Source organism: Etheostoma spectabile, chromosome 3, assembly GCF_008692095.1.
Source record: "Etheostoma spectabile isolate EspeVRDwgs_2016 chromosome 3, UIUC_Espe_1.0, whole genome shotgun sequence".
NCBI classification, from domain to species: Eukaryota; Metazoa; Chordata; class Actinopteri; order Perciformes; family Percidae; genus Etheostoma; species Etheostoma spectabile.
Window position 1 is genome coordinate 18,663,040 of NC_045735.1, and position 22,420 is coordinate 18,685,459.

The 22,420-nt window shown below is 41.2% G+C and overlaps 1 protein-coding gene across 1 annotated transcript in view; it reads left to right on the forward strand.

Moving 5' to 3' along the window:
• The window catches only part of rtn4rl1b (reticulon 4 receptor-like 1b), a 162,007-nt gene extending 139,792 nt beyond the window's left edge, over positions 1–22,215 (forward strand). The window contains 3 exon segments of the mRNA XM_032503323.1: positions 18,446–18,897; positions 19,435–19,969; positions 19,972–22,215. Coding sequence (XP_032359214.1) covers positions 18,446–18,897; positions 19,435–19,969; positions 19,972–20,324 — 1,340 coding nt within the window. The 3' untranslated portion in view covers positions 20,325–22,215.
• The last annotated feature ends 205 nt before the right edge of the window (positions 22,216–22,420 follow it).

A 22,420-nucleotide genomic window follows, 5' to 3' on the forward strand; every position in this document is an offset into this window, starting at 1 on the left:
ACATATTGCAACATTCTGCGTTATATCGCAATTTTTACCTTTTCTCTAACTTCTATTTTTTTTCCCAAATTCAAATGATGTCTCCAATTGGAAACTTTGTCAACATCTGATTTATCTAAAAAGATACTCTGTTTGTTCATATCACTTCAATTTTATTGCTGCAAAATGGGATTGTCGAGCAGACAAACTGACCAATACATAAATAATAGAAGATCCATACTTGGCGCCTGTGTGTCAACACGGTATTGCCACTGAAAATATTGCAATACTATGCTGTATCGATTTTTTTCCCCACCTCTAATTATTGGGGTTGTATGGTTTTAAGGTGATAGGACACGATGATGTGAATTTGGTGTTGTGCTTTTTCAGTGACTCACTAAATCCCATAAGCTGCTGTAGTATCTCTAACGGCCAGACCGGGGCTTCTTTAATCACACCTAGACAGTGAATACGGTTTCATCCCACAAGCCTTCTGCTTTGTAGTTTTGGGAAACAACAACAGAATCAATTAAACAGCCAGGGGGACATGGCATGGGGGGGGGGGGGGGGGGGGGGGGGAGGAGTAAATGATGGCAGAGACAGGTCGTAAAAAAAGGAACAGTAATTTAAATGAGCAAGAGAGACATTACCTATATCCATTTGTGGAAACGTTGCATTCGAGAACTATCGCTGTTCAGACTGTAAAGGAATTTCACAATGGAGGCTGGTGCATTTCTCAGGAGCATAGACTCAATAAACAGGCGCACGCATGTGTGCTAGATGGAGACAGAACAGTGACTCGAGGGCAACTCTAATACACTGCAGAGAATTGAGCGAATGAAATGATGATAGTTCATCCTCAGCCAGAGTATATGAAACCAAAGACGGACTGAATGAAGACAGAACAGTGGGAATAAAAAAAAAAGTGGAAAGACCAAGATGGAATCCAATTGGGAGCAAAACAGATCTAAATTTGTTTTGATGAGAGATGAACAAACAATAGTCCCCCCCCCCCCCCACCCTTGTCATTGTGAGACAGAGTTACAGTAACTGAAGGTGTTTGTTGGGAGAGTGTTGGAGGCATTCAATGCCCTGTAGAGGCCCAGTACATTAATGAATTGACATTACACTAGAATCAATGCTGAAGCTCTCAGGGTCTGAGAAACTACACTTAATGAAAAGGGATTACTCTATTAAGATCAAGGTCTTCCACTGCTCCCTTTCACCTCTGCTTATTTTCTTCTGCTCTTTTTAGATTCTGTTGAGTTTTCTTTCCTCACTCCCCCACGCTTTATGAAAAAAAAACACACACAATTTATTGTGTCCCCAATCTGATATGGCATCCCCAATCAACAGGTTTAAATGCAAATTGAGTCTGCAAATGTGGCAGGGTTCCATTTGTTGCACTGTAATTAAGTGAGAGAAGCTTGTGTAAATGGCAACATTATGTGTTTATATCTATGCAAATTGATTTGTGGGAATTTGAGTTTCTGCTTAAGGGAATAGTTTGTTTGTAATCTTCCTTTTCAATATAAGAAACCTTTTACTCCCTTAGATTTGAATTGTGACTCTGCGAAGTTTGCTGCTCTTTCCTTTGAGGACAGCCGCATCTAGTTGACTGATTCACGGCAACTACAGTGGATTTTAAGTCGAGACAAACAAAAGACATATCAAAGCATCTATAGAGACTTTTCTAACCATTCATGTAGCATTGATCCATACTCAAAGTCAAAGTCAAAGTATCTTTATTAGTCTCCATGAGGAGAAATTTGTTTTGGACACTGTGTACCATTGCTGCAAGAGTTACACAGACACACAACAACAAGCACAGGGTTAAAACCATGACAGTAACCATATGTGGTACTCAAAGAGCTGTGCAATTTACAAATTATCATTTTCTATACTAAAATAAGATAAAAGCCATTCTTCCTACAATCTTCTGTTCACCCACACATGCCTAACAACCACGTAATCCTACTTCCATCATCCATGCATTCATTCATTCATTCCTTCATGCATATCCATACAATACATTCACTCTTTGTTTCAGCACTGGCAATATCTCAGTTTCTTCACAACCTAGTGAAATACATTTTCATGACACACTAGTCTCATCATGACTCCTATGCCCCAACGAGAGACGTGTAGCATATGTAGCGATTACTTGGTGCTTTGGTTCTTTGTTTGGAACCAACTGAGAACACTAAGCAAATGGATCGGGAAAGTGGATTATGGATTAAGGGTTTGAGAAGTAGTATCTTTATTTTGGTACAATTGAGTCTGGGTCTCTAATTCAATCCATTGTCACAAAAGGTAAATCTAAAAGTGGATTATGGATTAAGGGTTTGAGAAGTAGTATCTGTACTTTGGTACATTTGAGTCTGGGTCTCCAATTCAATCCATTGGCACAAAGGTAAATCTAAACTCCTCCGTGAAGGGGTGAAATGGAAACTTTTGCTGCTAAAAATATGGCTTTAACCTGCCTGCATCAACTGAATACACAACATATTGTTTACTTTAGTAGTTACAGGAGCGGTCACATGTACATTCATGTGTACGCAGTGTTGGTGCACTAGCTTCAGTTACACTTACGCCTGTGCTGTGTTATGTTCTCCCTGGAGATGGTCTTTCAGCTCCGACTTCCCTTCAGTGAGTTCTCTACGTCTCTTGGTCATCCAACTGTCTCTCGAACTAATGAGCCACAATGCATTGCTGTTCCCTCACACACTTTTCAGCTTGATTTCACATTTCTCCTTGCCCCTTTGAAACCATTAGTTGAGACTGTTGAAACTGTGTGTGTGTGTGTGTGTGTGTGTGTGTGTGTGTGTGTGTGTGTGTGTGTGTATGTGTATGTGTGTGTGCGTGTGTGTGTGCATAGAGCACCAAACTCTCACCTGCTATGAATATTTGATCTGCTGAATCTAGGCCGCATGAGGTTTGTATGCAAGGTAGCAGCTGCTGCAGCGGGCGGGTGCTTCACACTGTGTTTAAGAGAAACATGTAAGGGGCAGGACATTACATTGACTTTTTGAGGCACTTGTCCTTTGGACATTTACGTTTCACTTGTCCATGCACAGAAGTCCCTTGTTTGGTAAATATTTCTCATTTTATAATTTTTTTGCATGTGTTTTGCTAATGCAGAACTCGATCAAACCGCTGAAAGCGTCCAAACACTATCAACATTAATACAATTCAATTGAAACAGTAGAAACAAGAATAAAGGATCTCCAAACAACATAATTTAAAGTAATATTTGCAGGGCTGCCAACTTTTCCCAAAACCTTGGAGTGAGATTTGGGGGGGCAACCCATATTTTGCCACGTACAAAGCAATTTTTTGGGTTCTTTATCCTTCAGGGTTTAAATTGTGATTTGTGATATGTGGGGGGGTGGGGTTCTCCCTAGGGGGGTCTGGGGGTATGCCCCCCCAGGAAAAAAAATTGAAAAATAAACCATTAAAGGGCACTTTCTGGAGAGTTTTTTTGCAAAAAAATGGAGAAATCAAGTCTTACATGATATGTGCAAAACTGTAGGGTTAAGAACCTTTGCATTGTTGTAGTATCAACAGGTTTTACGGCATTCAGCATTTACATTATATACATTATTAACTTCTTATGATATAAGAACTGACCCAGACAACGTGCCAAACATAATGAACCACATGAAGAGACAGTAGCAAATCTCATCAACAGCTGAGAAGATTTGGGTCTGTGGGAACAGGTCCAGGGGTCCCTGGTGTTGGGACAAGGGACCCAAAGTTAAATTAATGTTGAGGGATCAACTAAGACCACTGAAATTCTAAGAATAAGAACCACTGATCTACATAAATTCTTATCCTTTAACCTTTGTGCCAAGGTTCAGTAATGTTTGGCCCTCATCCTCTGGGCCCCACTTACTGGATTTACTTTTTGGGGAAAAAAAGACTATTTGTTACTTTCATAAAACATCAAATTAATTATTTACAGTTACATTTAGAGATGCACCGAGGTTAGAGAAGCACAATAGTGGCCCAATGTTGCAGTATAGTATATATAGTATAGTGTATATATGTAGTATATATAGTATAGTATATATAGTATAGCTCAGATGTGTTTCACCAGATTTCTGCCCATGTTTACAACTTTGTGCACATTCAAAATATAACTCCTCCCATCTCTGTTGGCCGAGATTTGGAGAGTTGTAATATAGTAGGCTATATATAGTATATATAGTATATGGTGTAATATAGTCTGCTGTGCATGTCATTGCTCCGCTGATATGGTGGATCTCATTCAGACCGTCTGACAGACACAGACGCCCATTCGGGTCTCTGGTCTCTGACAAAGTTTAGAGGAGGCTGTACGCTGCGCATTATCGGAGGACTACACGGATGCAACGCGTCACTGTCCACAGCAGAGCAGGTCCACTAACATGAACTGAAGTTGCTACGCTACCAGCCGCGCTGCTCACCTCTATTGTTACAGAGAGTGGACACGAAGCGACGGACGGTCTGTGATACTCAGAGCTCATACCTAAAGCCGGGGAAATGGGATGGATCGTAAAAAAATGTTCTCAGTTTGCGACAATTCGAAACTTTCACAGACAGGGAGCGCTCTTGAACCCCCTCACAGTCTCTGAAAGCACAACTAGTGGCTAAACAGATAAATCTATAGATAAACTCATCTATCAGAAATTTGACCGACCGGGTTGACACTTCAGCGTGAGAAATCGGGGGTGTGGCGTGTGAGCGTGTGAAACCAGTCAAATGCGTGTGTCTCACGGCCAATGCGTGAGAGTTGGCAGCCCTGTATTTGCAAGCCGGTGTGCAATGTAACACCAGAAGTATTGGTGACTTGAACTTGAAATTATACTACTTCTAAAATAATTTTGTGGACATGACAATGGATTTTGCCACTAAATGTTGGTGTTAACTTCACAGTTGATGGGTCAAATGTTAGCGGTCCGCTGACCCACTGCTGCTGGGTCTAACGTCAGCGGTCTGATGACCCACTGCTGCTGGGTCTAACGTTAGCGGTCTGATGACCCACTGCTGCTGGGTCTAACGTTAGCGGCCTGCTTACCCACTGCCACCGGGTCTAACATTAGCTGTCCCCTGACCCACTGCTGCCAGGTCTAACATTAGCGTCCGCTGACCCGCTACCACCGGGTCTAACGTTAGCGGTCTGATGACCCACTGCCACCGGGTCTAACATTAGCGGTCTGCTGACCTGCTGCCACCGGGTCTAACGTTAGTGGTCCACTGACCCACTGCTGCTGGGTCTGATGTTTGTGGCCTGCTGACCCGCTGCCACCGGGTCTTACGTTAGCGGTCCACTGACCCACTGCTGCTGGGTCTAACGTTAGCGGTCCACTGACCCACTGCTGCTGGGTCTAACGTTAGCGGTCCACTGACCCACTGCTGCTGGGTCTAACGTCAGCGGTCCACTGACCCACTGCTGCTGGGTCTAACGTTAGCGGTCCACTGACCCACTGCTGCTGGGTCTAACGTCAGCGGTCCGCTGACCTGCTGCCACCGGGTCTAACGTTAGCGGTCCGCTTACCCACTGCTGCTGGGTCTAACGTTAGCGGTCCACTGACCCACTGCTGCTGGGTCTAATGTTAGCGGCCTGGTGACCCACTGCCACCGGGTCTTACGTTAGCCGTCCCCTTGCCCGGATTGCGGGGGGAAAATGTAGTTGTTTCTAATCGGTATCATAGACGTAATGAGTGGCACATAACGTGAAGTAACATGGCTTTTTATTTAGTTTAAGTTTTAAGTTGTCCAGTGGGGCAAGTACATTTCCACTTACCCTACAAAAAAAATCCACTTGTCACCTAACAAGCGGACAAGCCTTAATGCCAAGCCCTGAAGAGGTGCCAGGACATGGAGACTGGTGAATTGGAAAATGCGCCTTTTCAGTGCAGGTATAAGTCTTTACTGAACTGATGGTTCCAAAGCAGAGATGTGCAGCTTTTAAATCATTAATTCCCAAAAAGCTTTTAGAAGCACTAGAGCCAGAATGTATTGTGGGTGTCTCCAAGGTTAGTGAATGTCATTTGTATGCATGTCAACATAACGCAGTTTTAATCAGCAGTTTCTTAAACCAAGATTTACAATACACTTCTAAATCACAACGTCTGCTTATAAAAAGGACAAGGTGGTGGAACAGAGTCAGTGGACAATGGGGAGAACACGTCTCAGAGTTGACAAAACACTCAAAAGCAACACAGTTTACTCTATTTTGTGTTGATAACCAAGCAGCAACAGTTCAGGAGCTCAAATAAATTGAGTGTTTGTCTGGTAAATATTCGAGAAATGATTATTGTTAGTAAGTGGGCATTGTTAAGTCATGCAGTAAACTGCTCTTGGGCCATCTTTCCACGGATTATGGTGTTTGAACTGACCGGCATCTGAAATAAAGGACCCTAATAGATAAAAATGCAGAGCAGATAGAGACAAATTATGGGTTACATTAGCGTGCTATTGGTCTGATTGGAACATTATGTAAAATGGCTTGTTATATTTTTATGTCACTGTATGAATTCCAAAGGGAGAAATAGATCTTTTTTTAACTTTCAGCTGCAGCCCTGCAGCCTGCTTTGGCCATTCTGCTCTGCTTTTCTAAACACTGTTAATTTACTAAATCCATGGGGAAATTTCACTGTTTTGTTTGGCCCCTTGCACAGAAACATCAAAGCACGGGGTTAGTTAAAGAGCAGCAGCCCTGGAGCAAGTAATAATTCAATGCTCTCTCTCATGATTCTTCATAAGGCAGATGCTGGCTGACACAAAGCATATAACTAGGTCTTCTGGTTCATGGAGTAACTACAGTACCATTGCTGTAGACAGGTTTCCAAAAGGTCCACAGCTACTCTTTAAAACAACCTCCCTCTGCTATTTCCCTCTTTCTTCTCAATTAAGTTAGCTAGAGTTATTACAGTCATTTTCTCCATGATATCTCTTTGTCATTTGCTGCTTTTCTCTCCGTCTGTCTGCTCCCTGTCACAATACCACCCCCATAACTCAGCTGTCACTCTGACACAGACACCCAAAATGATTGGCTGTGCTGCGCTCTGTCATTGACACACAGAACATGCGCATGACTGAACAAGACACAGCGGTTGGACGACCCAGGCAGACTGACAACAATCCAGCCTGCCGCTGAAAGCTAGAAACTCAGCTCCGAACTCTGGGCAACAGAGAATAACTGTGTGTCAAGTGTGAAACTGGAGGCAGTGTGTGTGATTAGTAGAGCCCGACCGATATATTGAGGGGCGACATTATTGGCCAACATTAGGAATTTCCCAATCTATCGGTGTAGGCATTTACAATAGCCAATAAAAAAAAAAAAAACCTCACACACACACACATACATATAATATACTATATATATATGTATGTGTGTGTGTTTTTTATATATATTATATATATATATACACACATACATACATACATACATACATACATACTACATACATACATACACACACACACACACACCACACACACACACATATACACACATACATATATCACACACACACACACACTAATATATATATATATAAAATATATATATATATATATATATATATAATATATATATATATATATATATATATATATATACACCTACATATATATACAAACACACACACACACACACACACGCATATATATATATATATACACACCCCACACACACACACACACACACACACATTTTTAAATATTCATTCATCAGAATCATTTATAATGACAAAAATGTATCTGATGAATGGATATTTAAAAAATGAAAATGGACTGTCAACCATGTTATGATCGTTAGCGTTGCATAGTTGGTCCATCACAGGGCGCTCTACAACGTCCCTGTTAGCAACACTGATTTCTTTTTTTTTTTTGGTAATGTGTTTTTGTTCAAAAGGACTTTAAGTTTTATATCTTAAGTTTGTATTTTTATACATGTAATGATCATAACTTATAATATATGTTGATGCTCCTCTGTTCTGATCATTTTTTTATTATTTTAGTGAGAACTCATAAATAACTACAAATAATTAATGATAGGGAAATCTGTTCATGTTTTGCAACGCATTTCTGGATTTGAAAAATATGTATGTATATTGGCCGATATATCGGCATATCGGATTTTTAAATAGAATAAGTCCTGTTTATCATTTGAAGCAACATTTAAAGGCAACATTCTTGTCTGTCTATGACTACGGGGATATTTTATACATGCATTCAACCTCCCAGTGTCTTCATGCTTTGGACACTGGGTTTCATGGAGCCTTGAGATTCATCACAAACTTCACATCTCTCACTCATCACTGTTTGCTGTATTCTCGGGTCGGGTGGTTCTCCCTCTCCATTCGACGTTGGATACACTGACATCTTTTTTATTTATAAAGGCAGTATTAGGACTTCTTCCTCCTTAACATTTCTTCCTCCTTAACACTTCTTCCTCCTTAACATTTCTTCCTCCTTAACACTTCTTCCTCCTTAACATTTCTTCCTCCTTAACACGTACATCCTCCCAAGGTCTGCAGGGACATAACACCTGCTCACAGGATCTGTTTTTACTGACAGTCCCTAAAGCCCGCACTGACTTTGGCAAAAAGGCTTTTCATTTTGCAGCACCATCTGCATGGAATCAGCTTCAGAATGAGTTGAAGGAGTTGGTCTCACTTTATTCTTTTAAAGGCTTTTTAAAGGACCTTGCAGAAAGGCAGTCTGTATGTCGTTGTTTTTTATGACGACATTGTTGTTTGAATATGAGTGAAAGTACGTTTATGTATAACCTTATTTATGTGTTTTACTGTTAACATGGTCAACTGCTAACTTAGGGGACATCGCCCAACCCTGAGCCAAACTTTGTTAATTAAACTGCTGTTACCCAGACAGCCTTGCTGGTCTACTGGCTCATATTCACAAATCTTTCATGATGGAGGATGTTGTTGCCTCAGTGACTGACAGCAATGTTGCTTGACTTCTACTATGTCACAAAAATTCATGAAATGTTACATATCTGAAGTTGCTGTTTAATTCAGCATTAGGTCTAGCTGGAATTTGCAAAATGTGCTAATGAGACAGATTCACCATGCATTTTAGTGCCACTAGCGTGTGAGATGAAACTGAAATCAAAGACCCATCTTGTATACTGTGATACGGACTGAAAAACTCCTAATACTCCTACATTATATCAAACATATAATTATGGGCCACTCAACCAATGGGAATTGCATTATGAATGCTTTCTATCACCTGCTGGAGTACATATGGATACACTTTGGATGATTAATATAGAATTGCTAGAACCATTAGTTTAGTTTGGCCGGTGCAGTGCAATACCGCTGCAGGGAGTGCAATATATTTGAATTATTTGGCTTTCTGCTGTGATGATGAATGAATGTAGTTGGCGGCAGATAGTATTGCCCCCAACAGCGGTGATTTCGGTAGTGCGTGTACGTGTGTGTGTCTGTGTAAGTATGTGTAAGTATGCGTTTTCTCTTCAAATGTTTGCATGCACACCTATCAACATTAAACAGAATGCTGTAAAAGCTTAAAGAGTGCAAGACATATAAGCAATTATCATTAACTTGTACTGGACATCCACAAATTATGTTAATCTGTTAATTAATAGAAGTTGGTATTAAACATCTGAATAGCTCTGCCATCAGCCTTGCAACTCTCTTCCCTTTTCAGCATCTTAACGTTCCATGTTTGATACAAAATCTGCTTATCCACCTGTACACTCTCCATGAATCTTCTGTACATGCTGCATATGGAGCTGCTTGTTTGGGAGAGTTATTCGCAAGCCCTCTGATTCCAGAACCTGAGAGACACTGCTGTCACTTACATCTTCTCTACCTTTTTTTATGTGTGACTTCCCTCTGGTTTGCTTGCTTGCTTGCTTTCTTACGTTTGTGTGTTGAGAAGCACTATAACCAGTGACATCCTCAGCTCGACATTAGGCATTCCCCGTCATTTATACTGACAAATACGTTATTCTGATAAATGAATATTTAAAAATTAAAATTAAAAAAACGGACAGTCAACCATGTTATGAGGTTTGGCGTTGCATAGTTTGTCCTCCAGAGGGCGCTCTACAACACTGCTGTTGGCCACACAGAATTTTAATATGTGTTGATGTTCCTCTGTTCTTATACTATTTTAGTGAGATCTCATAAATAACTACAAATAACTAATGTTAGGGTAATCTGTTTTGTTACGCCTTTCTGGATTTTTTTTTATATATATGTCAGCCGATAAATTGGAATATCAGATTTTTAAATAACAAAATATTTGTATCGACCTTAAAAATCCTTTATCGGTCGGTCTCTAGTCTGCACTGTTCAGGCGCGAGAGAGATGTCTGTCATTCTTTTAATTTGAAATGTAGTATTTCCTCTCTATCTGCAGTCTTTCCATCATGTATTTTTACTTTCTATTTTCTTCTGACTTTGTCCATTCCAAAGTTATGAATCTATGGAGATTCATTGACATGGGCCCCTCATTGGCCAGCCAATGCTGCTTCCATTATAAAACAGCCATAAAATAGCACTTAGCAGACATAACTATCAAGAATGTGGAGAACAAGCTGGTTTATTTAACCCTGACATAATTTGGCACTCTGTTGGCCAACCTGCTATGTGACTGGGCTCCCAACTTTAACCGTCCTCCTGCCTCGGCAGGGATGCATTCAGAAACATAAAGCAGTTCAGTCCCTCGAAGTGAAGCCAAACCTGACAGAAGAATGATTAAATCACCATGTATGAGAAGGAAGTGGTGACGCCGTTGAAAAGTGTTCACACTTCTTTGCAGTTTCACAGCACACACTGTGCCGACACCAGTGGCGCGAATCAAAGGAATCCAGAGATGGTAAAAGTACTCACTTCCCGTACTTAAGTAGAAGTACAGATACTTGTGTTAAAAAAATACTCTGGTAAAAATAAAAGATTGAACTTCTTTACTCAAGTACAAGTAAAAAAAGTACAGGCTTGGAAATGTACTTAAAGTGTAAAAGTAGCCTTGTGAATGACAACCATTTTTTATGCAAAGCTACCAGGACCACACAAATGTTCCTAGAGTGCACGCTGAGAAACTTTAGTGGACATGGAAAATAGGCTCTTTATATGCCATCACCTACATTTTAAATGAATGTCTGCCAACAGGCCTAAAACATCACATTTGTATATGATAATTAAGACAGAGACTGGGATTCCAGGTTAATAAGAGTCTGACTGAGTAGCAAGATGGGAATTCAGTTGTGATTCTGTGAGAATTCACAGATCCAGTTTCTCTTTTTTAATCTTCCCCTTTAACATTTAAAGGAATCTACATGTATGTGTGTGTGTGCTCAAATATGGCTTTTGGAAAGAAAATATGGACATAAATTACTAAACCGACATCAATTAAGAAGTTTCCCAGCCCATTGGCCAGGAGTCGTTCTTGATGCCTACTATCGCAAACATCTCTCTCAGATAAGGCCCGAGGATGATGGGGAATGTCTTGCTGCTTGTCTGCCCAATCTCTGGGATCTCCGTTTTCTTCATTTTCAATCCCGTCGCCGTCCGTGTTGCTATGTGCTAACGTTAGCACCACCAAGCTGCACTGATTTGCCGCAAATGAATGCAGAATGCCGTCAAATCTGTCGAGTCAGCTTAGTGGTGCATCAAGTGCAACGTACTATAGTCCCATCCAAATGGATTGAATATGGTATTGATGCCGCAAACAACAATAACGGGAACTCCAGAGACATTATTTGAAAGTTGTTAGTGAGGTCTAGATTAGGACTGGATTCAAAGCTGATTCTGGTCTTTGTACCAGGTGTCTGTCAAAACACGGATGGAGACAACTTCTCTCTTTTGATGCTTTATTACAATCGAGCAACAAAACTAAATCACTAGCTAACTAACTTTAAATGTTCCATAACTACAGACCAACACAACCACAGGCTTAAATGAACTCACAACATAAGTTATACGACTTACAGTTCTCAAAGACGCACACACACAATCTGAACTTATTATCCTCCGGACAGCTAGTCTCCTTTTCTTTTCTCTCACTTTTACTTTGTGTGGCATGCACCCCCCCCCCCCACCCCACCCCACCCGCGCTATTCTCTGACATGACCATCTCTAAAACTAAAGTAACGAGCCAATTTTGTAAAATGTAAGGAGTAGAAAGTACCGATAATTGTGTTAAAATGTAAAGTGTAAAAGTAAAAAGTTGTCACAAAAATCAATGAGTAAAAATATCAGAAAAATCTACTTACTACAATAAAGAAGTATTTGTACTTTGTTACTTCCCATCTCTGAAGGAATCACACAGCAGAAGAACCCAATGTGAATCAATAGCGCCAGCCCTGCTGGTCTGAGAGCAGCTTGTGCATTATAATGTGGGACTTTCTTTTTAACAGTATCCTGAATGTTCAAAATAGTCATTTTTTTCTCAAAGCTGTGTGATGAGGTGACCTGAGGCAAAAGCTAATTGATCTCTCCCATAAAATCTATATCAATCACCAAAGAGAAGATGGAGAAAAGGAGACAGAGAAACACATTTCGTATTTCTATTAAGGATTATGAAGGCTTAAACTGATAATCAGAAAGAAACCCTTAATATTTAGTGAATTCATACTAATAATTACAATATTAGCTCTGCGTGGCCTAATTTATTTGTAGCGTGCTAGCATGAGATAAGACATGAGGCCAGTTTTGACCCAAAACACACACACACACACACACGTGTAAGCTATCTCTCTCCATTTGCTGATGCCTCTGCACCAAAAGAATATCACAACGAAGTGCTATATCTCCGAAATATTTCCATTCTGCTGCATTTCTCAAGGATCTCAGCATTGTCACTGTTCTCTCCCATTTCCCTTTCATTCACTGGAGGAATAGTCAGACAATCTTATGAGGCAATATTGCCTGCAGTGGAGCCAGAGAATGGTAAATGAGACAAAATCTATAACATTCTGCAGCAGACTGGGAAAAAAACAACACATAACCCTGAGCAGAAGTGTTGCTAGTCATAGCTGTTGGCAGGAGTGCTCAGGTGTGAGTTTGCTGTTCAGTCAAAACAATAATGGCAACAACCAATGCTTTTAACAAGTCAACAGACAAATTCTTTTAAAATGGTTATGAGAAACAGCTTGGGTTTTGTGTCATTATTGGGGTCTTTTAAGAATATTTGCATCTGTTCCATCACATTCATTAGTGGTCTAGTTGCTGTGAAACAAAGGCTTATATAAACAAATATAAACAAACGATTTTATATTATGTGAAAAATACAATTTATAGATGTTGCTCTATATTGTAGCGCTTGGTATTGCCAATGCAGCCTGGATTCTGTCTATTAAAGAAGTCTGAGATTCAACAATGTCCCATAATGTGGAGTTTATGATTACATACTAGAGGTACAGGTAATGTGCTCTGAACAGATGGCAGAAGTATTTGAATGCTTGCAGTCGTATTTGCAGTTAAGGCAGTCATTTTACCAACTGATCCAATATTGAAGTCTGGCACCTTGCATGACTTGACAGTAGATAGGAAAGGACAAAGTAAAGTTAGACAAATGGGGAAAAAAAACGCCAATAAACCAGAGCACAGTTCTCTTCCAGGAATGCTTTGTTGGCTAGGCCATTGCAGCTATTGCATTTACTTAGTGACAGCACATGTAGCTCCACATGGTGATGCTAATACTGCACACATTTCCAAGATGAAGAATGAGCCCATTCAATCAATAATCTATTATAATTAATAACCACCGTGTGCACGAAAATGCCTGTGAACGACTTTGGGGGGTGGGGTGGGTCGAGACATTATTCAGAACCGGCCAATAGCAGGAGCGAAAACACCGGGGTGCTTATCAGGGTCTTTGGAGAGACACAGGAAATTGGGTTTGTCCAGTCTAATTATGGGCCGAGTCACACAGCTCCACAGACGTACCATTTTCCCCCCCATTAGCAGAGATGTGTTATTCATGAGGGCAAATCTAGTGTGAACTATGCTTCACTGATATTCTACACAGTCACTTCTCAGTCTGCCAGGGCACCGAAGCCATTGTGTTTTATTCACTTATTTATCTATTTCCGTTTCGAAAAAAAAAAAAAGGAAACATGGTAATGACGGGGGTCACGAGGGTCAAACTTGTGAAGAAGTATCAATAGTATCTTTCCTCAGTAGCCAGCAGAGAGGAAAAGGGAGGGGGGGGGGGTGATGGGAAGCTGCTCTGGGAGAAACCTGGAGGTGAAAGACTTGTGACGTGACTGTTAATATATACATCTCCAACCAGCGATAGCTACGCCTTTTCCTTTCCAAAAACACATTATCTCTCTTTCAGAACCTCTCCTTTATTCTGCCAAATTCCAATTGGTGCTATTGGCATATATATGCTCCGCTGTGTCCAAAGCTATTTATATAATACAATCTGAGCTGAATTGCTCATTGTGGAAGCGCACAATGTCGCCATGACACACATTAATTTCTGACATTTTCATTTAAGGACAACATTCCCACACAATTCTTATTTTTTTCCCTCTGTGCTCCGGACTCAAAGCGCTTTAAACGAGCGTCGTTCAGCCTTCTATGCTTGTCACACAGACACGATCTGCCTCATTCTTTCCCAAAGCTAAGGCATGCGCTGATGCTTGACAAGGCACGCATGTCTTAGTGGATCCACAGAGAGCTTACACACATATTCATGCAGTAATGTGTGCGAACGCACGTGTGAATTCACATTAACATGCGTACTTAAAGTAGTGTTTGGAGGTGTGAATCCACGGGGCGCTGGGATCAGTGAGCCAGTAGTTGTTAAAGACTCATGTGGAAGTGAAAAAAAGGGTGTATACTTCGCCGTCGTCACACATGCAGAAGGTGTGTATAGTGTACTTTCAACATCTAGAAGATAATCCACATCATATATTCACTTCTTCTAAAGCCTCATCTGGATACAAGTTAAAAGATTTTGTTTGTAGGGAAGGAATAGAGGAAGATAGTGCACCCGTTATCTGGCATTTTGATGTTTTTCTCTACAAATAGAGGTATTTGGCAACTCTGTAGAACCAGCCATTTTAGTGGAAGCAGGGTAAAGAATCTATTACTTTGTCCTGACAAGCTGAGGGGAGTGAGAGAAGAGGAAGTGCATGCTCGTGTCCAACGTGATTAGCGCATCACTGATTCAAATTGTCTCACTATCGCGGCAGCATCTACGTTCTCATTCCCTCGCTTTCCCCGTGCATCGCACTTATCACCGTCTGCCTCTCCGCCGCTCAGATCACTTTCCTGTTAGAGATCTGCTATCTAATTCTACTGACATGCATGAAGCAATGTGTTAATGGGAATAATTCAAGTCCTCAAAAAATATAACTACTGGAGTAGGAAGATCTGTTTAATGAGTAATGGAATCTCTTGGATGAATTCCTGCTTGAAATCATTCAATCTCAGAACAAATGTAAAAAGAAAAGGCAGATTGAATTTGTTGTATTTGGTGTGTGCTTTATGGAAAGGCTTTGTCTGTGAGGGTTAATATTCTAATAACATAATGCAAATGTTCCTCAAACAGCATCTGGAAAATATACTGTGTCTAATCTTGCTTAGTCATCAGATAGATAGATAGATAGATAGATAGATAGATAGATAGATAGATAGATAGGTCCCAATAAAATGGGAAAATTACAGTGTTGCAGCAGCAAAATCAGTCACACAGCACAGAATATAAATATACAGTAAATGAAAAACCAGGATACTAGGATACAATATACATAGATACAATGTACATGACATAATAATATAATACAATAACAAATATTTTAATATAGACAAGTTGAGAATACAAAAATGTGCGAATGAAGCAAACCTTTATTTCCCAAGAGTAGTGAAAAATGTTTTCATCTATTTACTCCCATCTTCCACTAGGGGTGCAAAAAAAATGAAAAAAATAATCAATTCATATTCGAATCGCGATTCAAGCTCTACTGATTCAAAATCCATTTATAGAATTGCAAAAATTGTATTAGAATCATCAATAATTTTTATTGTTTAAATGAATTATCTTCTGCAATCACATCATAGATACTTTATTGATCCCCAAGGGAAATTCAAAATCCCAGTAGCTTAGAGGACATCACCACACACCACACACAAACACAACACACACACACACACACACACACACACACAACACACACTACATCATAACAGGAAGTTTTTTTTTTTTTTTAATTCGATATTGAATGGAATCGTTGAGCCTAAAAATCGAATCGTGATTTTTTTTCTGAACTGCATACCGCTACAATTCACGAAAAATGGCGGGAGAGAGAGAGAGAGAGAGAGAAGAGAGGAGAGAGAGAGAGAGCGAGAGAGAGAGAGATGAAAACAGCTGCAGAGTGACAACTAAGTGACACATCGGTTGTAAATCTGGATTTAGCCCGTAAAATACCAATGGATCCATGTCCTGATGCAGATCATGCATTACATACAGTAAAATTAGAAATAATAATAAAAAAGCCAAGGCCTACTGTTGTGCTGTCGTGGAATGGACTGATCTCCAAAAGCAAAAATATCCACATAGATACTAGCACACATAAACACACTCTCAGATTCAACCTTTCGACAGTGTTCACCCGTGAAGAATCACCTCATTTCCTGAGCACATTTCAGGTTCAGGAGGATGTGCGTATTTCCATTGTTGCCCGGTAGCGGGGCAAATAGGATTAGATCCGCGCCCGAGAGAGCACACTCCTGTTCAAGTGACACACATCTCCATGCTCTAGCTCTGCAACTAGACACAGAGAATTACTATTAAAGGTCAGTGGAGTCAGTCGCTGAATGTCACAGCTTAGCCACAGTTTGGCAAGAAAATACCTTAGATAAATACGCCTGTCTATCGGTGGAGAGTAAATATGCAGCTCCAGCATAAAAGACCCAGGATTACAAGGCAAGTTAAGAGGCAACGGAGGCGTATCGATTAGAGGCAGTGAATCAGGCCTCTGCTACGCTGTGAATAACAAATTGAGCAGAAGACAGCCAGGGGGTTGTCAGATGGAACTTTCATGATGGGCTGTGAGTTGTGCTCATTTTAGATGAGACTGTGGATAAGTCACATCTCCAGTCGGAGGATCTGGGGAATCGTGTCACTGATCAGAACGTGCCTCAGAGCAGCTTACTACAAGTTTTAAATAAGCATTCCACGGCCCATTTAGCCACACAAAAAGACTGATCACATCCTCCGCTCGCTGCAAAGTAGCGCCGACGGACTTGGACTCTTAATAGCACATCTCCCTAAGGTGGCAGAATATTGGAAAGGGCAATTTCAGGAAATAGCTGCAGAGGTGCCGAAGCCGACAACAGTGTTGCACCGGGGATCCAACCAGCTTCACTGAGACGTCTTGTGACTCACTGGAGCAGGTGTTATTGTTTGCCGTCTTCAATAGACTTGTTATTGTGGGCCTGAACACACTCAATGGATTCGGGCAGTAAACTGTGAAAGAGAGGGTCCATATGTGCAGCGCGTGCTGTAGCACAAGTTGAACCAATCACAGAGGCAATATCACTTCTTTGTGAAAAGCAAAACACAAAATTAACTTGTGCTGAGCAACACATGCCCACATTTGGCACAAAGTCAGAATGTAAATTAATTTGAAAAACCGTTACTACCAACCGGTTTACATTTTGCTCTGTGTTTCCCGACCTGTGTTGTACAGTATGATCTCAATACACTATACTTCTAGTAGGAGCCTAGGAGTCACTCATTTAGTCGGTCACCCTCTCTGGTCCTGATAGCGATATCTCAACAACTATTGGATCAATTGAAATCCAATTTTGTTAATTCACACCATGATTAAAAATCACACCATTGTTTCTTTACATTTAGTGTTTTAATAATAAAGAATGCAACATTATTGCAACACAAAATTAGCAACTACAATAATATAAAATTAAAATTATAATAATTTAAGTGATCTGTGCCTCTAGTGGGGAGGCACAAGCATTTTTGGGGGTAGGCCCGGCCCCCTTTGACCCACCCATAGCGACAGGTGTGCATCCGCGTCACCATATGAAAGCAGATTCCCGCCCCCCCCCCCAAACTCTCATCTAAATGCGGAATAAAAAGTGATAATGCAATGCCACTTAAGCGTTTTTTCTTGTGATCGTTTCCATGGAAATATGGCCTAAGATGGTGAGCATGGTAAACATTATTAGGCCTACAGCTAAACATCAGCATGTTAGCATTGTCACTGTAGGCATACTGGTGTTAGCTTCAGGGGCAAGTAGCCTACAGCTTCACGTTATCAAGGCTGTCAACTCTCAGCATTGTTCATATTTCTCTTTCTTCAAGATGGCGTTGACTCTAAATTTCAAGTTAAAATGCTTTCAATCCGTTTTTAATTAATTTTCCTTTTTCTCTCCTGTCTGTCTATGTATGTCATCTCTTTGTCAACCTTCCTCTCTCTCAACCTGTGTGTGTGTGTGTTTTTACTGCAGGCTGTGGGCTAGAGATCCTGCTGGTTCTCTGTGGGCTCAAGTTTTCCTGGTCCTGCCCCCGTCACTGTATCTGCTACACTGCACCCAGCACCGTCTCCTGCCAAGCCCATAACTTCCTGACGGTCCCCGAAGGCATTCCACCTGACAGCGAGCGTATCTTCTTACAGAACAATAAGATCCATCGCTTACTTCGGGGCCACTTCAGCGCCAACACCGTCACTCTCTGGATCTACTCCAATAACATCACATACATCGAGCCATCCACCTTCCACGGCTTCGCGCTGCTGGAGGAGCTGGATCTGGGAGACAACCGCCACCTGCGCACCCTGGCTGAAGACACCTTTCACGGGCTGAATCGCCTCAATGCGCTTCACCTGTACCGTTGTGGGCTCAGTTCACTACCTAATAACATCTTCCAAGGCCTCAGAAACCTGCAGTATCTCTACTTGCAGGTACATTAGAGTTTTCTGAACTAACACATATTCTATGCAAATGAATTTGAACACAACCCACGTAGACTTATTCTAAACTACGTTGTATAATGAACGTTGTTTATTCACAGTGCCTCCGCTGCCTCACTTGAGTGACAAGCTGGCAGTTGCACTTTCCCTTGTCTTTACACAAAATTTGTCCATCTGTGGTGTCCAATCTAAAATTCTTCTACACATTACTTCTCAGATGTTTTGGTGTCATGATTATCTATTCAGCGCTGCTTGTTAGCTTTCTCCATTTTGTGAAAGTCACAACAAATGTCTCATTCACTAAAGGGTCAATAGATCAGATGGACGCTCCAGTTGGAGTGCAAGGAGTAGTCTGTAGGGCTTAGTCACTGAGAAGTTTGAAATTTAAACAGATGATCACAAATTGATTGGCATGGAATGCTAATTCACAAAATGTATTGATGGCATGTAGACAGTTCAGTTCAGTTCAGAACAATAATGTTGACACACAGACAATCTTGTGATTGTGTGCTCTCTGCTTCTCCTCAGGATAATCATCTGAAGTTCCTGCAGGATGACACATTTATGGACCTCCACAACCTGAGCCACCTGTTCCTGCATGGAAACCGTCTGTGGAGCCTGAACCAGAACACTTTCAGAGGCCTTCGAGCCTTGGACCGACTGCTTTTGCACCAAAACCAGATCGAGTGGGTTGACCGCCTGGCTTTCCATGACCTGAAACGTCTCACCACCCTCTACCTGTTCAACAACACCCTGATACAGCTGTCCGGTCAGTGCCTGGACACACTGCCGGCATTAGAATACCTGCGCCTCAACGACAACCCCTGGTCATGTGACTGCAAGGCCCTGTCGCTATGGGAATGGTTAAAGCGTTTCCGAGGTTCAACATCTTCAGTGAGTTGCCAGGCGCCGGCTGACATGGTTGGGAAAGACCTAAAGGAGCTCCGCAAGGAAGACTTCCCCAACTGTTCACCAACTGTCCCTAATTCTGAGTCCAGAGCCCAGACTAACAATTTATCTGGCACGGTGAACCCGTCTTTGAATCGTGGTGTGGTGGCTCTGGAGGGCAGACCCACATAGTGCACCCCTCGAGGCCTGGCCGTTCTCGGAACTGCACAAAGCCTCGTAACAGGTCGAGCAAGGGGAAGGGTGACAATGAGGTTCACCACTCGAAGGAGGTCATGGCAGACAAGGAGGATTCCTCCCCAGATTTCACAGACGGGGGCAAACATGACCACACGTCCCCAGATGGCACCATCACACGGAGGAAGCACAAGTGCACTCCCCGGACCACTGTTCGCCCCCCTAGTGGGGTTCAGCAAGCCAACAATAGGGCAACCTTATCCCAGTCATTACTCCATGTCTGTGCCCTCTTTGTAGCCTTGATAACGACCAATATTGACTTCATTCTCCGTTGACCCTCAGAGGGTTTGGCAAATGCTAATCACAAACACAGCCCTCAGACACTCTCTTGCTCCTGCACTACAAGGCCTGTGTGTGTATGTATGTGTGTGAGTGTGATTATATATGTAAATGTAGTGTCGGGAGCCTTACTGACTGAAACAGGCATCAAACATCTACAACAGAAACACTTGCAGCACAAAAATAGAAAGAGACTTACAGACAGGGAATGATAAAAAGGTTCATGCAGACCGAGCTCGCACTGCCACTTATGTCGGTATGATTTCATCTCCATATGTTGGTAGCATATGTATTTTTTTATTTTATTTCTGTTTTTCACTCAATGTGGGCTCAAATAACTGAAAGTTGGTGAAAATGAAGAACACAAGATATCGTATTTGCTGATTAGCTCTGAGACAGATAAGCAAAGTGCTCCATCCAGCTTTAATTGTCCGTTCACAGTTTGGAAATTGCCATCGAGAAAGTGCAAATGGTAAGTCGATGACCCTATAAAGCCTCCGGCTTCAGTCCTGCTCTCATCCTTTTCTGCCAAATGTAAAGTTTAAGCATTGCAATAAATTGTCGGCCAGTATTAGGCATAGGAATGTGCCATTATCACAAAATGGAAATCTATAGCCACGGATGGCTAGAAACAGAGCAATCACTGAATACACTGTAGGAAGCCGTAGCAAATTGTAACAACTACTCTCTATAAAATGCCGGATTTTTTCCAGATATTATACCAACGTTTCTGTGTACGTATCAGTGTTGTTGTTTTTTTAATTTGTACTACATTTCTCACACAGCTAGGCTTCATCTTCAATCACACCACTTTTCTCCTTCCGTGCAACTGAATATTACGCTGCTAATTGTTTTAAGATGACAAGGACAACAACCACGCGCTATTTTCATTTGCTTGGAAAACAATGTGTGTCTCTGGGAGATGTGAATATTGAAGAAGTATGTCTATATCTTGTGTCAGGTGTTGTTCATTTGATTTGTCTAAGACACAAAATGGAACTACGTACAGTAGAGACGGAGCCCTGCTGCGGGGCCAGGAGCCTTAGAGGTGGAGGGTTAAATGGGGGGCTTTCTCAGTTTCCCTGTAGTGTTGTGCTGAACTGACCCCTCCTTAATGACCCCGCTCATTGAGAGAATGTGAGGAACACGTGTCGTTTCTTACACCTTAGTTAGGTGTAACCTAACTCAACGTCAAAAGGAATACAAGAACAAGACGTGAGAAGAAAAAAAAAAAAAAAAACATGTGTCTACCTTCAATAACTTGTGATCAATAAAATAAAAAATAAAAATACATTTTGATTGGAGCATGGGGAAAAAAAGGATCATGCAGAGAGAAGTGTGCCTCTTCATTAACTGATGTGATTGTTCATGGATGAGGAGGATCCAAGACCAAGAAAAAAATCCCGAGAAGCAGCACAAAAGCAGATTGACAGATGGACGTTTACGGGGAGTCTTGCTGTTCTTCTGGAGCTTTTGTGCCTCCCTTAAATATACTGAAAAGATGGTGTTTGTATCAATAACGTGAACTATACCAATAACAATTGAGACAAGAGGACTTCTTGCAGCGCTGATATTAATCATTTACCGTATTACTATGAGAAAAACAATATCAGTGACATTGACGATGATAACAGGGTTTTCTGCTCCTCCTGTCAGGAAGAGCCTTTTGATTTTTGGTGATTCTTTTTATTTTACGTAATGTTTTTCATATTATATTTTTAGAACCTTTTATTTGTTAATGCACAATTCTCTCACCCCCTATTTCTTGTTCTACTGTATGCCTATTCATCCCCTTCCTTTGTCACAATTCAATTGTTCAGTAAGTTATCATCAGAAAACAGTACAAAAATGTTTCTAAAGATATTAAAATCTATATCTTCTTATGTCTACCGTTGCTGCCGGAGTCCGTTTATTGCTGCATTCAGGGTTTGCTGGCTTGTTTGGAGAAAGCAAAAAAGGAGTGCGCCATCCCCTCTTCTTGCCATTCTTTCCTTTAAATTCATTTAAACCAGAAATTGATTCTGTCAGCAAATTTAGTTTTTTAACCCCACACCCTGTTTCACCCTGTTTCACCCTGGATCTTGGTTCTAGT